Here is an 18,115-nt window from a genome sequence, read left to right on the forward strand (position 1 = left end):
GTCCTGGATGGCAGGAAGCTTGGCCCCAGTGATGTACTGGGACGTACGCACTACCCTCTGTAGTGCCTTGCGGTCAGAGGCCAAGCAGTTGCCATACCAGGCGGTGATGCAACCAGTCAGGATGCTCTCGATGGTGCAGCTGTAGAATTTTTTGAGGATCTGAGGACCCATGCCAAATCTTTTTAGTCTCCTGAGGGGGAATAGGCTTTGTCGTGCCCTCTTCACGACTGTCTTGGTGTGTTTGGACCATGATAGTTCGTTGGTGATGTGGACACCAAGAAACTTGAAGCTCTCAACCTGTTCCACTACAGCCCCGTCGATGAGAATGGGGGCGTGCTCAGTCCTCTTTTTTTTCCTGTAGTCCACAATCATCTCCTTTGTCTTGGTCACGTTGAGGGAGAGGTTGTTATCCTGGCACCACACGGCCAGGTCTCTGACCTCCTCCCTATAGGCTGTCTCATCGTTGTCGGTGATCAGGCCTACCACTGTTGTGTCGTCGGCAAACTTAATGATGGTGTTGGAGTCGTGCCTGGCCATGCAGTCATGGGTGAACAGGGAGTACAGGAGGGGACTGAGCACGCACCCCTGAGGGGCCCCCGTGTTGAGGATCAGTGTGGCAGATGTGTTGTTACCTACCCTTACCACCTGGGGGCGGCCCGTCAGGAAGTCCAGGATCCAGTTGCAGAGGGAGGTGTTTAGTCCCAGGATCCTTAGCCTAGTGATGAGCTTTGAGGGCACTATGGTGTTGAATGCTGAGCTGTAGTCAATTAATAGCATTCTCACGTAGGTGTTCCTCTTGTCCAGGTGGGAAAGGGCAGTGTGGAGTGCAATAGAGATTGCATCATCTGTGGATCTGTTGGAGCGGTATGCAAATTGGAGTGGGTCTAGGGTTTCTGGGATAATGGTGTTGATGTGAGCCATGACCAGCCTTTCAAAGCACTTCATGGCTACAGACGTCAGTGCTACAGGTGGGTAGTCATTTAGGCAGGTTATCTTAGTGTCCTTGGGCACGGGGACTATGGTGGTCTGCTTGAAACATGTTGGTATTACAGACTCAGTCAGGGACATGTTGAAAATGTCAGTGAAGACACTTGCCAGTTGGTCAGCACATGCTCGGAGTACACGTCCTGGTAATCTGTCTGGCCCTGCGGCCTTGTGAATGTTGACCTGCTTAAAAGTCTTACTCACATCGGCTACGGAGAGCGTGATCACATAGTCATCCGGAACAGCTGGTGCTCTCATGCATGCTTCAGTGTTGCTTGCCTCGAAGCGAGCATAGAAGTGGTTTAGCTCGTCTGGTAGGCTTGTGTCACTGGGAAGCTCGCGGCTGTGCTTCCCTTTGTAGTCTGTAATAGTTTTCAAGCCCTGCCACATCCGACGAGCGTCAGAGCCGGTGTAGTACGATTCAATCTTAGTCCTGTATTGACTCTTTGCCTATTTGATGGTTCGTCGGAGGGCATAGCGGGATTTCTTATAAGCGTCCGGGTTAGAGTCCCGCTCCTTGAAAGCGGCAGCTCTACCCTTTAGCTCAGTGCGGATGTTTCCTGTAATCCATGGCTTCTGGTTGGGGTATGTACGTACGGTCAATGTGGGGACGACATCATCGATGCACTTATTGATGATGCACTTATTGATGAAGCCAGTGACTGATGTGGTGTACTCCTCAATGCTATCTGAAGAATCCCAGAACATGTTCCAGTCTGTGCTAGCAAAACAGTCCTGTAGCTTAGCATCTGCGTCATCTGATCACTTTTTTATTAACCGAGTCACTGGCGCTTCCTGCTTTAGTTTTTGCTTATAAGCAGGAATCAGGAGGATAGAGTTATGGTCAGATTTGCCAAATGGAGGGCGAGGGAGAGCTTTGTATGCGTCTCTGTGTGTGGAGTAAAGGTGGTCTAGAGTTTTTTTTCCTCTGGTTGCACATTTAACATGCTGGTAGAAATTAAGTAGAACGGATTTAAGTTTCCCTGCATTAAAGTCCCCGGCCACTAGGAGCGCTGCCTCTGGATGAGCGTTTTCCTGTTGACTTATGGCCTTATACAGCTCATTCAGTGCAATCTTAATGCCAGCATTGGTTTGTGGTGGTAAATAGACAGCTATGAAAAATATAGATGAAAACTCTCTTGGTAAATAGTGTGGTCTACAGCTTATCATAAGATACTCTACCTCAGGCGAGCAAAACCTCGAGATTTCCTTAGTGTTTGATTTTGTGCACCAGCTGTTGTTTACAAATATACACAGACCGCCACCCCTTGTCTTACCGAAGTCAGCCGTTCTATCCTGCCGATGTAGCGTATAGCCCAATAGCAGTATGTTATCCATGTCGTCGTTCAGCCACGACTCGGTGAAACATAAGATATTACAGTTTTTAATGTCCCGTTGGTAGGATAACCGTAATCTTAGGTAATCCAATTTATTTTCCAATGATTGAAGATTGGCTAATAGGATTGATGGGAGCGGCAGTTTACTCGCTCGCCGTGGGATCCTTACAAGGCACCCCGACCTACGTCCACGATATCTCCGTCTCTTCCTCATGCGAATGACAGGGATTTGGGCCTTGTCGGGTGTCTGTAGGATATCCTTCATGGCCGCCTTGTTGAAGAAAAATTATTCGTTCAATACGAGGTGAGTAATCGCTGTCCTGATATCCAGAAGCTCTTTTTGGTTATAAGAGACGATGGCAGAAACATTATGTACAAAATAAATTACAAATAACGCGGAAAAACACAGATAATAGTACAATTGGTTAGAGGTCTGTAAAACGGCAGCCATCTTCTCCGGCGCCATTCCAAGCAGCATCCATTTGACTGGAACAGTGCTGTAACACCCTGCTCACTTTAACAAGCATCTCAATTGGAAAGCATTCAAACCGTCATCTGGCCATTCCCCGAGGCCATCTCTGTATCAGACAGAGTCTCTAGTAAAGCCCTTTCATATACAGTGCCGTGAAAAAGTATTTGCCCGCTTTCAGATTCTCTATTTTTGACACTGAATGTTATCAGATCTTCAACCAAAACCTAATATTAGATAAAGGCAACATGAGTGAACAAATAACATAAAAATGTGATAATTATTTAATTTATTTAATTGACAAAGTTATGCAAAACTCAACGCCCCTCTGTGTGAAAAAGTAATTGCCCCCTTACACTCAATAACTGGTTGTCCCAACTTTAGTTGTTGATCAGTCTCTCACATCGCTGTGGAGGTATTTTCTTCCATGCAGAACTGCTTTAACGCAGCAACATTTGTCAGGTTTAGATCTGGACTTTGACTAGGCCATTCCAAAACTTCCAATTTGTTGCTTTTCAGCCATTCTGATGTAGACTTGCTTGTGTGTTTTGGATCACTGTTTTACTGCATGACCCAGCTGCGCTTTAGCTTAAGCTCACAGAGATAGCCTGACATTCTCCTGTAGAATTCTCTGATACAGTGCAGAATTCAAGGTTCCTTCAATAATGGCAAGTCGTCCAGGTCCTGAGGCAGCAAAGCATCCCCAAACCATCACACTACCACCACCATGCTTGACCATTGGTATAAGGTTCTTACTGTGGAATACAGTGTTTGGTTTTCGCCAGACATAAGGAGACCCATGTCATTGGGTGTTGCATAACTTTGTTTATTAAATAAATTAAATAAGTATCACATTGTTGTGGTATTTGTACACTCAGATTCCCTTTATCTAATATTAGGTTTAGGTTGAAGATCTGATAACATTCAGTGTCAAAAATATGCAAAAATAGAGAATCTGAAAGGGCGCAAATACATTTTCATTGCAGCATATACATTGAATACCATTGAACAGATATCACTTTAATTAATACCTCAAATGTGAATCATAAAATGTGGGTTGGCTACCGCATGTATAAAATTGTCATTAGAAAATGAGATGGGTGGATTGAGCACGTAAAAAGGCATAGTGGATCCATAGATTCATATCTGTACCTTCATGATGTCCAGCCGCTCTTCGTCACAGCGGACGAAGACGCTGGAGGAGGAGGAGAGGGGCAGCGAGGTGGAGAGTGTGACGGCCTCCTGTGCCAGGCGGCGGGCGCGGGCAGCACTGTTGGCATCGCTGGCGTTCTTCACCTGAGACATGTAGTGGTAGTTCACCTTGAACACCAGCTTCCCGTCATCGTCCTCCGTGACCATCTCAAAGGTGTCTGCCAGGGAAAGACATCACATGATTATTAATGTCAATACCTACTGGGACTGCTAGAGAAGTTTTAAACACTTTAAAATGGTTCATTCCACATCAAAGAATAAGGCATGACACAAACATCCTCCCAGTAAATCTCTATTCAGTAATGACATGACCCTATCTCTCGTCCTTCCATGCTGACTACACCGACGCCACATGTGCGCCACCGAGTGCATGTTGAAAACCAACTGTGAACCAACTATATTCATTTTCGGGAAGGTCGAAACATAAATGAAACATTCATGGACATTTAGCTCGCTAGCTGTTGCTAGCTAGTTTGTCCTCGGACATGAACATTGGTTTGTTATTTTACCTGACATGCATATGGTCCTCTTTTTAGCTGGTTATTTGCAGAATTTTGACCTGGAGTCCTACAAAATTGTGTGTTTCTCTACTCCAATGTTTGATCCACAGATAAAAAGGGAAACCTAGTTCGTTTTTTAGTGAGTTATCTTTAATTCATCTCTCCTCGTTTATCTTTCAAGCATCCACGTGGGTTTGCACCTTCCTGATATTTAATAAGGAGGAGACTTGCAGCGCGTGGAGCGTCTCAAATAGAACCAAGTTCTATTTTAGGGCTTAGCTACGCAGACGCTCGTACACGCGCGTGAGTGGTGTGGGTGAAATGACCGAATAACATGTTTACATTTATTTTGCAACACTCACAGACGCAACGTGGCCAGTGAGGTTTGCATGTTAATCATATTGCACTCCGGGGTTCCTGCCTTGTTACCTTGGCTCGTCTCTGTCTCTCTTTTGTACTTGGACCAGAGCAAACCTGTTTACATTCATGTCAATTGCGATTACTTTAGACGTCTGCCACTCGCAAAAATCAATTGCGGCACAACAAAAGTCCCGTAATCAATCATGGCGTGGCAGGATGAGAAGTGACAGATAGAAAAGCTCTTCCTCCCCGCAGACAGGCAGCAGGATTACGTTATGTATCATTTCAGAGAGGGTAGGAGGGGGTTTGGGGGGCTGTTCTGCTGTGCTCTGGGCACTATGTGCATTGAGGAGGAACCAATCAACAGACAGGCAAGGAGAGAAGAGACGGGCCCTGCCTATAGTATGTCTAAGCATTCTCCTGTCCTAAGAGAAACAACAACATTTCCAACATATCTACCAAACCACACCCGGCACCACACATTGAATACAAACACACACAAACTCAAAGCACTCACCAAACTGGAGCTTCTTCATGATGGCCACGTACTTCTCCTCTAGTGAGCGTAGGATGGACATGGGTTTGGGTCTGGTTGTTGCCTTCTTGGAGGACTCAGCCAACTTCCTCTCTGATGGAGAGAGAAATAAAAAATAAAAAGTGTTACCATGGCAGGTTCAAAGTTATCCCTGTTTGAGAGCCAGGCTTACCGTTATTTGTCACAACAACCCTCATCTCAGCAGGCTGCTAGCCCAGACCAATGATTTATATATTTTGGAAGATGTTAACATCTACATTTGTTTTGCCATGTTTATTCTATTACAGATACTTTTACATTATATTATGTGAACTAAACCAATATACAAAAAATATAAAGATAATTTCTTGAAAATTCTAATGTCCCCTCTACAACAAAAATACTTATTTACATGTAATTTTGTCATTAAAACATTTAGTTGAAATAATGTAGAATTCCATTAATTTCTATGGAGGACTGCTTCTTCTGGGAAGTGCCAATATGGCCGACCGGTGGCTTCAAAGCCTCTCACTGGCCAATACATAGCATCAGCAATGCAGGGTTTATATTTACGTTTACATTTTAGTCATTTAGCAGACGCTCTTATCCAGAGCGACTTACAGTCATGCGTGCATACATTTTTTGTGTATGGGTGGTCCCGGGGATCGAACCCACTACCTTGGCGTTACAAGCGCCGTGCTCTACCAAGTTGATACATCATTGGCCCAGACCTACCATCTTTACATGGATCTACTGGCAAACAAACAACCACACTGTGAAAAGGTACTGCTGAGGTCACCACTTCCTTGATATTACTACTTCACCCACTCCGACAAATAATAGATACATATCAAAAACACAAATTCAACCCATATTCCTCTTCAGTTCAACAAGATTATCTCAGAATATCACAGTTAATAGCAGGTTTTGTCACGCCCCCTTATCCCCCCATTTTCACCTTCAAATTGAGGAATTAATCTACCATCATTTGGAGATGCTAAGATGGAATTTCCCCTCCAGTTTCTTCAAAGTCTGAGTCTTTTCGACAGCTTAACCATGTCCAAGACAAATGATAATGGAAACGCCCACCAATTTTCCCACCGATAAAACATAGTGGAGCGATGGGATAGAGAGCAGTTAAGGCATCAGCATAATTAACTGTCTACATATAGCACATTTATAGCACCCCAGCCCCGCATTCTGCTTTAGATACCGCTACCTGGACAGATGTAACTCCCATTAAATTACTGGTGCATTTAACTGGCCTATTACAACCTGACTTAGGATGCCAGAGGGGCATAAAAAAAGATGGCTGTCGATAGCTTCATTTACTTTAAGTTCGATTGGCACGTTAGTGTTGGATATCGATACTTCGATAGACCGTTACCAGTCTCACCAGTCAATACTAGGCTGTAGGAACAGAGCACACCAATGTCCGCCTCCTCGTTAGCCCGTCTATGGCCATTTTTTAAAAGACTAAGTTCTAATTAAGCAATTACACATCCGTCCAGCCCTCCCCTATACCGCCCATTCCCTTTTGGTACATGAATCCAGTGGCCGCTATCATATGGACTTCTTTAGGTAAAGTGACGGCTGCATTGATCGTCATCTGGGCATCTCACCCCCACATCATCCCTCCACCACAATGCTCACTTAGAGCGCCATTGATTCGGCTGAATACAAGAGAGCCACTGGGAGGTAGGCAATATAATGAACAATATGGTGTCCACTACCAAACCCACCTGTCCTCCTCTGTCTGCACTATGGGGCTCTGGGGAGGATGCTGTGTCTCCCTGCACTGTAGTGACGCTGACAGATGGGCTGCATGGGGACTGTAGGGCAACAGGTACCCACAATAGAACATACATAGGGCTTTGATACTAAATAGAAAGCCTTTTAGAGAGATATGTGAGAGACATGGAGTAACTTTTAACCTGTCACATAGGGCAGTGGTTCCCAACCTGTGTGCCACGGCACACTGGTGTGCCTTGAGGAACTCTTAAGAGTTCCGAGAAACTTTTCCTAATCTTGATTAATTTCTCTCACTTAGAAACGTGACCTGTGGCACGCACATGGAATTTGGACTTGGGAGCACTAGTGCCAGTCAGATAACACATCAAATGGAACATGTTTACATCTGTATCATTGTTTGAAGTCCAGTGCGCTCAGGCTGTTACATATATTTTTTATCATTTGAGGGGGGTGTGCATCACGAGCAAAGATTAGCACAGGCAAGTCTGATTAGGCTTAGCCAGAGTCATTTATTTATGATGGCTCTGGGTTTAGCTATGCCACAGCCTCTGCCATAGGAACAAACGTGGTTGCAATGCAGAAAATCACTCGTTTGTAGCCCAAACTGTTCAAAACTAAGACTAATTTTACTAGCGCTGCATTTTATTTCTGGCTCAGATTCACGGGACGCTCATAAAGGGGTACACACAAAATAAACATAATGAGTAAGGAACTATCAAAACTATGAAAATATTTCAAATGAACCCTATTTAATCTAGCAAAAAAAATTAAATCACAGAAAATAGATGATTTGCAGTATGGATCAGATGAGATTGAGGTCATTACCACTAAATAAATTAACAGGGACATTTTAGGTGTGCCGAAGAATTGTATATCCCATCAAGGTGTGCCACTTTCCAAAAAAGGTTGGGAACTACTGACTTAGGGAATTGGGGTGGGGATTGGGAGTTGGATACAGGATGTTCAGGCCTAAAACAGGCAATTTTTTCATTAAGATGAAATTGAGACTTAAAAGGGCTCTAGTCAATCACAACCGAGGGAATTTGTACTTATGGAGGCTAAAATTAGAGACCCATTTTCTCATCCTAGTCCCAAGAACACACAGGACAAAAGAGAGCAGTAGCGAGAGAAAAATGGAGTAGGAAGAGTTGGGACCTGCTGAAATCTGAAATAATTCAGTGGAACTTTAAAAAAAACAGACAACCTTTAAAAAGACACTGGTTAACATTTTACTGTGTCACGTATTACAATAAATGTGTGTAAAAAGCCAAGGAGGGACCAGACTAATAGTCCCCCCGCTCAGCAGGTTTGGCCCTTGGCCAGAGAGACAGAGAGTGAGGTGTGTGTGGCTTACCCTGGTTGGCCTGCCGTAGGCTGGTGGTGGCAGCATAGACAATCTCGGCCGTCCTCTGGATGTCAGGCACCAGCAGGGTCAGGCCCTCAGGTTCTGGGTCTGAGCTATCAGGCTTCACCACACCTTTCGCCTTGTCTTTCTTTGACCTGGAGAAGAGAACAAAAAGAGAGAGAGTTCAGTAATCATATTCCTCTCAAAAATCCTGCAGTGACATATATTGCTAATTTACTTCCATTCTATCAGGGAAGGAAATCTGGGGCGATTATATTACTGATGGGAATAGAAATATTCGTGGCTCCTAAGGAGCGCTCGCACTACTGTGCAACAATTACACATATCGGGCATTTTCTGGTTGGAGAGTTTCTCTAGATGAGCCCGGAGTCCATCTGAAAAGGAGCATATTGCCCAGTGAGCCACAATCTTGGAGCAAAATTGATATTCCCATTCCCAGCACCGTCCTGGCCTCCACATGTCACTAGCAATTCCCAGTGCTCCCGAGCTCTGCCATTCCCTGCCCCCTACACGCACACAGAGTGAAACTGCATTTTTCATGCTCTGTTAAAGGGGTGTGCGTACGAGGGTGAAGCCTCAAAACCAAGAAGAAAATAACATCTGACCCAATGTTCAGACAGACAGAACGAAGGGGCAAGGCTACTGTTCCTCTGTCCAGGTGCTATGAATAATTTAACCAGCTTTGTGAAGCCTTGCAGCATAAATAACCTGGTCCTCACAACTAGATAAGCAGAGAGACCAATTTCTATGGAGGTTTGTATAGGAACTAAACTGGACATTGAAAAAACCTCCCTGCTTTAGTCCCAGGTAAAATAGGTCCCTGCTTCAAAACTGTGATAAGTGGAAAACCCAGAGGAGGCTGAAATACACGAGGGACATAGACAGTCCTTTAACCTTGTACTTAAAACGCTGTGGGAGCTGAGAGGAGAATGGATTCCTTGGCCCTGCTGAGGGGGTCGCTGAAAAAGCCACTTTCCACATGACCTTTTGTGAAGTTGAACGGCGGCCAAGTTCCCTCTGCTCGCTCGCCCCCAGAATCCTCAGCCTCACCGAGGACAGTCAGCGAAGGTCTTCTGTCACCAACCCCCCACTCCACCCCTGCTACTACCCATCCTAATCGGCCAGGCGGCCACACAGGCCTTGGACAGGCTGGGCACAGATTGGGAGAGACAGTTGAATAAGAGGACGCAGATAACATTCTGCTGTGGCTGCCCAGCCGTCCCGACTGCCCTGAGGCCCTGCTTTCATTAGACTCTCTCTGTGTGTCTGGACACCAGCCGTAAGAGCCCAACCTGATGTGATGACTGTGGATATGATGCTTATGAACCAGTTATCGCTGAGGCCTGACTGAGCCGATAGCGGGGCAGTTTTCTTTTTCCCCCTCAATGGTAGAGAAACCGTAACTTCATGCTGGACAGTCCTCAGACTGTAATCCTAATTTTGTTGCTGATAAGCAGAAGGGGTACAGACCACCAGGTAGGTCTATCAGAGTCTCCCAGGGCAGATGGGCTATTCCGCTGTACATTTGGAAAGCACTGCCATGGGTCCCAGCATGTTTGTTGGTGGAGCGTCTAAGATGGGCTGTGCCTTCTAAAAAATAACTAACCTGGCTGGGACCTTACATTCACCAGGGAGGAGGGCGGGGGAAAATCATGCATGTCTGTGGGAATCATACATGAGCTGGAACTGTTTGATACATGTATCCACGTTTAACCAGGCACATGTCACATCCTTTAAATATTGACTCCTTGGATGGGTTCCCATGGAATATTGATGATCCCCGTGCGCTGGGCGGATGAATATAGCTAGCATAGCGCTATGAGCAGGTAGGGAGAGGTAAAGAGTGCCTTTGCTTCTCTTGAGGTGTCCTGCTACGGTCGTTGCGTAAAGCCCACAGTCAGCACTGGGCTGGTTGTAGTGATGTGCAGTTCGTAAACGATTGGTTCTTTTTGAACTACTTTTTTTACCGACTTGAGTCTTGAGTCGTTTTATTGGGGCGTTCGGTCGACCTGCTGGCCTCAATTAATTCTACAGCAGGGTTAATACTCTCTCCTCCGACTCACAGGCTCTGGAGACGTGTTCCGACCACCAACTGTCTATCATGTGCACGCAGGCAGCACAGAGAAGAAAAAGGCAGAAGTAATTGATCGCATGGTGTAAGAATGAATGCAATTCATTGATTATTGAACGTTATCGGTGGACAGCGCTTTGTAGAACCAAAACATAAGCCACACAGCCAAACTCCGCTCAACAACACTCAAACTCGATGACGAATCGTTTGGGGGGGGGTTGCTGCAGTTCGCGAACAATAGGTGCTTATTTCCCCTCGTGGCAGTCAAGCCATTCCGCCAAGAGTTGTTCACAATCTAGTTCCGTTGCGGCCACAACTAGACCTAATTTCAAAGGTATATATAAATAATTGGGGAATTTAACCCTCAATAATGGCAGCGGTACTCTAACCCTCTCCCATTGTTCAATTGAAACTCATGCTCAGCTGAAACCATCAATTCACATCGATTAAATGGGCAATGACACTTAATTATTTGCTTGTTCTGTATATTCTTACTCTGTCCGTCTAAGTCCCCACCTGAGGCGGTTAGTGTAGGTGTCCACGCAGGTTTTCATCTTGGCCAGCAGCATGCCCACAGAAGTCTGACCCTCGGAGTGCTCCTCCTCCTCTTCCTCCTGGCTGGGGTCACCTGACAGGGGCAGCAGCAGGGGAACCAGGGCCGTTGAGGTGGAGATGGCCCTCAGCAGCTCCAGCAGCGCCCGGTACAGGGGCACATGGCGTGCCATGTCCAGCACTGAGGGAGAAGAGAACACAGGAACAAGGGGGTTAGGAAGGAAGGTAACTCAGGTTTAGGAATGCATAAGAAAGAGCAAACGGAGACAACTGATAAGTGTTTTGGAATCAATCAAAAACGGAATAAAAACACACAGACACATCATTCAGACACCTCTCCTGCTATCAAACTATGCACCGCTGTAAAAAGAAAACAGATTGGACTGACGCATTTGAAGATGAACTCGAGGTTTACAAATCAAAATGTGCTTTCCAAGATGAAAAATTCATTCAATATAGGAGTACGAGAGAACAACATAATGAAAGTATCAGTCTCATGGCCTTGAGTGAACCTGTGTGTGTGTGTGTTTACAAGATAGAAAACTCCAGATTGCTCTGAGATTAGAGAGGAGCAGCAGGACTAGAAATGGATCGTAGTGAGCATCAAGCTCGTGAAAGGGGATATTAAAGATTATTCGATTTCCAGGAATGGACAAAATGACAAGCACACACACAAGGAACAGCCCTGAGGCGGCCAAAACCAAGTCCAGGACAAAATTTAGACTCCTCACAAACGTGTGCCCGACTTCCCCCAATACCACCTCGCGTCCCTGAACGCAACTCAAACAGCCTTGTGTTCCAGGCCCTGAAATGAAGCCGAGCCAGCTAGTCAGGAGGGCAGGCAACAATGGAAGCAAATCTAAAGGAAAGCCTGGGGCCTAGCAACCCCTCACTTTCCCCAGATACATGATTGAATCAAATAAGAAATAATAAAATAATGAATCTCGGGGTGTCACTTTGTAGAATGTAGGACAAGTCAGGCAGCATGATTGATTTTCCAATCTATCACTCATTGTGATGGGAGGATTTCATACAGCACAGGTCCCCCTTATCCCCATGACGAGGACTGACAGTTCCCACTTCACACCCATAATGGAAGTTGAAATAACATTGGGGCGTGGAGGCAAACCTGCTGAGCTCCTACATTCCCTTGTGAGGAACTGGGCTGGGGCGAGACAGAGGGAAGGTGCACTCGGTCGACCCACAAACCCCATTAAAATCTAGCCTGGTTCCACTAAGTTGTGCTTTGAGAAAAGCCTCCACAACAGCCCCAGCCTGGACCTGTGAGAAACCAGGTTAAAAAGGATGCGCTGGGTTTTTGGGTGTGGTTGATTGGGTTACCAGTTGGGGAATAAAACAAAAGAACACCCAGACATAATCCCTTGGTGAAAGGGGAGGCTTTCAAGGCTGTATTAAAATGGGTCTGACTTGGAACAGCAAAGGCAGTTTGATGGAATAAAACAGCACTAGCAGAAAGCACCTAGGCAGCCATCTTGTACTTGCTCCTTTGCCTGATGATCTTCTCTGTAGCCTCAATGTTTACCAGGCTGGCTGAAAAACAAAGCACTAGTATTCTTACACCCTTCTTGTAGCCTACTACAGTGAGGGAAAAAAGTATTTGATCCCCTGCTGATTTTGTACGTTTGCCCACTGACAAAGAAATGATAATTCTATAATTTTAATGGTAGGTTTATATGAACAGTGAGACAGAATAACAACAAAAAAATCCAGAAAAACGCATGTAAAAAATGTTAGAAATTGATTTGCATTTTAATGAGGGAAATAAGTATTTGACCCCCTCTCAATCAGAAAGATTTCTGGCTCCCAGGTGTCTTTTATACAGGTAACAAGCTGAGATTAGGAGCACACTCTTAAAGGGAGTGCTCCTAATCTCAGCTTGTTACCTGTATAAAAGACACCTGTCCACAGAAGCAATCAATCAATCAGATTCCAAACTCTCCACCATGGCCAAGACCAAAGAGCTCTCCAAGGATGTCAGGGACAAGATTGTAGACCTACACAAGGCTGGAATGGGCTACAAGACCATCGCCAAGCAGCTTGGTGAGAAGGTGACAACAGTTGGTGCGATTATTTGCAAATGGAAGAAACACAAAAGAACTGTCAATCTCCCTCGGCCTGGGGCTCCATGCAAGATCTCACCTCGTGGAGTTGCAATGATCATGAGAACGGTGAGGAATCAGCCCAGAACTACACGGGAGGATCTTGTCAATGATCTCAAGGCAGCTGGGACCATAGTCACCAAGAAAACAATTGGTAACACACTATGCCGTGAAGGACTGAAATCCTGCAGCGCCCGCAAGGTCCCCCTGCTCAAGAAAGCACATATACAGGCCCGTCTGAAGTTTGCCAATGAACATCTGAATGATTCAGAGGAGAACTGGGTGAAAGTGTTGTGGTCAGATGAGACCAAAATCGAGCTCTTTGGCATCAACTCAACTTGCCGTGTTTGGAGGAGGAGGAATGCTGCCTATGACCCCAAGAACACCATCCCCACTGTCAAACATGGAAGTGGAAACATTATGCTTTGGGGGTGTTTTTCTGCTAAGGGGACAGGACAACTTCACCGCATCAAAGGGACGATGGACGGGGCCTTGTACCGTCAAATCTTGGGTGAGAACCCCCTTCCCTCAGCCAGGGCATTGAAAATGGGTCGTGGATGGGTATTCCAGCATGACAATGACCCAAAACACACGGCCAAGGCAACAAAGGAGTGGCTCAAGAAGAAGCACATGCCATCCAGGACCTCTATACCAGGCGGTGTCAGAGGAAGGCCCTCAAAATTGTCAAAGACTCCAGCCACCCTAGTCATAGACTGTTCTCTCTGCTACCGCACGGCAAGCGGTACCGGAGTGCCAAGTCTAGGTCCAAAAGACTTCTCAACAGCTTCTACCCCCAAGCCATAAGACTCCTGAACAGCTAATCATGGCTACCCTGACTATTTGCACTGCCCCCCCACCCCATCCTGTTTACGCTGCTGCTACTCTGTTAAGTATTTATGCATAGTCACTTTAACTCTACCCACATGTACATATTACCTCAACTACCTCAACTAGCCGGTGCCCCCGCACATTGACTCTGCAACGGTACCCCCCTGTATATATAGCCTCCCTACTGTCACTTTATTTTACTGTATATACAGTGGGGAAAAAAAGTATTTAGTCAGCCACCAATTGTGCAAGTTCTCGCACTTAAAAAGATGAGAGAGGCCTGTAATTTTCATCATAGGTACACGTCAACTATGACAGACAAAATGAGGAAAAAAAATCCAGAAAATCACATTGTAGGATTTTTTATGAATTTATTTGCAAATTACGTTGGAAAATAAGTATTTGGTCAATAACAAAAGTTTCTCAATACTTTGTTATATACCCTTTGTTGGCAATGACACAGGTCAAACGTTTTCTGTAAGTCTTCACAAGGTTTTCACACACTGTTGCTGGTATTTTGGCCCATTCCTCCATGCAGATCTCCTCTAGAGCAGTGACGTTTTGGGGCTGTCGCTGGGCAACACAGACTTTCAACTCCCTCCAAAGATTTTCTATGGGGTTGAGATCTGGAGACTGGCTAGGCCACTCCAGGACCTTGAAATGCTTCTTACGAAGCCACTCCTTCGTTGCCCGGGCGGTGTGTTTGGGATCATTGTCATGCTGAAAGACCCAGCCACGTTTCATCTTCAATGCCCTTGCTGATGGAAGGAGGTTTTCACTCAAAATCTCACGATACATGGCCCCATTCATTCTTTCCTTTACACGGATCAGTCGTCCTGGTCCCTTTGCAGAAAAACAGCCCCAAAGCATGATGTTTCCACACCCATGCTTCACAGTAGGTATGGTGTTCTTTGGATGCAACTCAGCATTCTTTGTCCTCCAAACACGACGAGTTGAGTTTTTACCAAAAAGTTATATTTTGGTTTCATCTGACCATATGACATTCTCCCAATCCTCTTCTGGATCATACAAATGCACTCTAGCAAACTTCAGACGGGCCTAGACATGTACTGGCTTAAGCAGGGGGACACGTCTGGCACTGCAGGATTTAAGTCCCTGGCGGCGTAGTGTGTTACTGATGGTAGGCTTTGTTACTTTGGTCCCAGCTCTCTGCAGGTCATTCACTAGGTCCCCCCGTGTGGTTCTGGGATTTTTGCTCACCGTTCTTGTGATCATTTTGACCCCACGGGGTGAGATCTTGCGTGGAGCCCCAGATCGAGGGAGATTATCAGTGGTCTTGTATGTCTTCCATTGCCTAATAATTGCTCCCACAGTTGATTTCTTCAAACCAAGCTGCTTACCTATTGCAGATTCAGTGTTCCCAGCCTGGTGCAGGTCTACAATTTTGTTTCTGGTGTCCTTTGACAGCTCTTTGGTCTTGGCCATAGTGGAGTTTGGAGTGTGACTGTTTGAGGTTGTGGACAGGTGTCTTTTATACTGATAACAAGTTCAAACAGGTGCCATTAATACAGGTAACGAGTGGAGGACAGAGGAGCCTCAAAGAAGAAGTTACAGGTCTGTGAGAGCCAGAAATCTTGCTTGTTTGTAGGTGACCAAATACTTATTTTCCACCATAATTTGCAAATAAATTCATAAAAAATCCTACAATGTGATTTTCTGGATTTTTTTTCTCAATTTGTCTGTCATAGTTGATGTGTACCTATGATGAAAATTACAGGCCTCTCTCATCTTTTTAAGTGGGAGAACTTGCACAATTGGTGGCTGACTAAATACTTTTTTTCCCCACTGTATAGCCTCCCTACTGTCACTTTATTTGACTTCTGCTCTTTTTTTCTCAACACTTTTTTTGTTGTTGTTTTATTCTTACTTTTTTTGTTTAAAATAAATGCACTGTTGGTTAAGGGCTGTAAGTAAGCATTTCACTGTAATGTCTGCACCTGTTGTATTCGGCGCATGTGACCAATAAAATTTGATTTGATTTGATTAAGGTCCTGGAGTGGCCTAGCCAGTCTCCAGACCTTAATCCCATAGAAAGTCTGTGGAGGGAGCTGAAGGTTCGAGTTGCCAAACGTCAGCCTCGAAATCTTAATGACTTGGAGAAGATCTGCAAAGAGGAGTGGGACAAATCCCTAATGAGATGTGTGCAAACCTGGTGGCCAACTACAAGAAACGTCTGACCTCTGTGATTGCCAACAAGGGTTTTGCCACCAAGTACTAAGTCATGTTTTGCAGAGGGGTCAAATACTTATTTCCCTCATTAAAATGCAAATCAATTTATAACATTTTTGACATGTGTTTTTCAGGATTGTTTTGTTGTTATTCTGTCTCTCACTGTTCAAATAAACCTACCATTAAAATTATAGACTGATCATGTCTTTGTCAGTGGGAAAACATACAAAATCAGCAGGGGATCAAATACTTTTTTCCCCTCACTGTACATCCCTTAGATACAGTGGGGAGAACAAGTATTTGATACACTGCAGATTTTGCAGGTTTTCCTACTTACAAAGCATGTAGAGGTCTGTAATTTTTATCATAGGTACACTTCAACTGTGAGAGACGGAATCTAAAACAAAAATCCAGAAAATCACATTGTATGATTTTTAAGTAATTAATTTGCATTTCATTGCATGACATAAGTATTTGATACATCAGAAAAGCAGAACTTAATATTTGGTACAGAAACCTTTGTTTGCAATTACAGAGATCATACGTTTCCTGTAGGTCTTGACCAGGTTTGCACACACTGCAGCAGGGATTTTGGCCCACTCCTCCATACAGACCTTCTCCAGATCCTTCAGGTTTCAGGGCTGTCGCTGGGCAATACGGACTTTCAGCTCCCTCCAAAGATTTTCTATTGGGTTCAGGTCTGGAAACTGGCTAGGCCACTCCAGGACCTTGAGATGCTTCTTACGGAGCCACTCCTTAGTTGCCCTGGCTGTGTGTTTCGGGTCGTTGTCATGCTGGAAGACCCAGCCACGACACATCTTCAATGCTCTTACTGAGGGAAGGAGGTTGTTGGCCAAGATCTCGCAATACATGGCCCCATCCATCCTCCCCTCAATACGGTGCAGTCGTCCTGTCCCCTTTGCAGAAAAGCATCCCCAAATAATGATGTTTCCACCTCCATGCTTCACGGTTGGGATGGTGTTCTTGGGGTTGTACTCATCCTTCTTCTTCCTCCAAACACGGCGAGTGGAGTTTAGACCAAAAAGCTCTATTTCTGTCTCATCAGACCGCATGACCTTCTCCCATTCCTCCTCTGGATCATCCAGATGGTCATTGGCAAAACTTCAGACGGGCCTGGACATGCGCTGGTTTGAGCAGGGGGACCTTGCGTGCGTTATAGGATTTTAATCCATGACGGCGTAGTGTGTTACTAATGGTTTTCTTTGAGACTGTGGTCCCAGCTCTCTTCAGGTCATTGACCAGGTCCTGCCATGTAGTTCTAGGCTGATCCCTCACCTTCCTCATGATCATTGATGCCCCACGAGGTGAGATCTTGCATGGAGCCCCAGACCGAGGGTGTTTGACCGTCATCTTGAACTTCTTCCATTTTCTAATAATTGCGCCAACAGTTGTTGCCTTCTCACCAAGCTGCTTGCCTATTGTCCTGTAGCCCATCCCAGCCTTGTGCAGGTCTACAATTTTATCCCTGATGTCCTTACACAGCTCTCTGGTCTTGGCCATTGTGGAGAGGTTGGAGTCTGTTTGATTGAGTGTGTGTGTGGACAGGTGTCTTTTATACAGGTAACGAGTTGAAACAGGTGCAGTTAATACAGGTTATGAGTGGAGAACAGGAGGGCTTCTTAAAGAAAAACTAACAGGTCTGTGAGAGCCGGAATTCTTACTGGTTGGTAGGTGATCAAATACTTATGTCATGCAATAAAATGCAAATTAATTACTTAAAAATCATACAATGTGATTTTCTGGATTTTTGTTTTAGATTCCGTCTCTCACAGTTGAAGTGTACCTATGATAAAAATTACAGACCTCTACATGCTTTGTAAGTAGGAAAACCTGCAAAAT

The 18,115-nt window shown here is 45.2% G+C and overlaps 1 protein-coding gene across 11 annotated transcripts in view; it reads right to left on the minus strand.

The window, feature by feature from the left end:
• The window catches only part of birc6 (baculoviral IAP repeat containing 6), a 156,599-nt gene that overhangs the window by 25,963 nt on the left and 112,521 nt on the right, over positions 1-18,115 (minus strand). For 10 of the 11 annotated variants that reach the window (XM_084153656.1, XM_084153657.1, XM_084153654.1 and 7 more), the window contains 4 exons: positions 11,082-11,298; positions 8,483-8,628; positions 5,380-5,490; positions 3,943-4,160 (listed from right to left, as the gene is read on the minus strand). In XM_084153656.1, the coding sequence (XP_084009782.1) occupies positions 3,943-4,160; positions 5,380-5,490; positions 8,483-8,628; positions 11,082-11,298 (692 nt within the window). Of the gene's footprint in view, positions 1-3,942; positions 4,161-5,379; positions 5,491-8,482; positions 8,629-11,060; positions 11,299-18,115 lie in introns of all 11 variants that reach the window. The other variant, XM_084153647.1, reaches the window with a different exon arrangement.

Source organism: Coregonus lavaretus (assembly GCF_964263955.1).
Source record: "Coregonus lavaretus genome assembly, chromosome: 36".
Lineage (NCBI taxonomy): Eukaryota > Metazoa > Chordata > Actinopteri > Salmoniformes > Salmonidae > Coregonus > Coregonus lavaretus.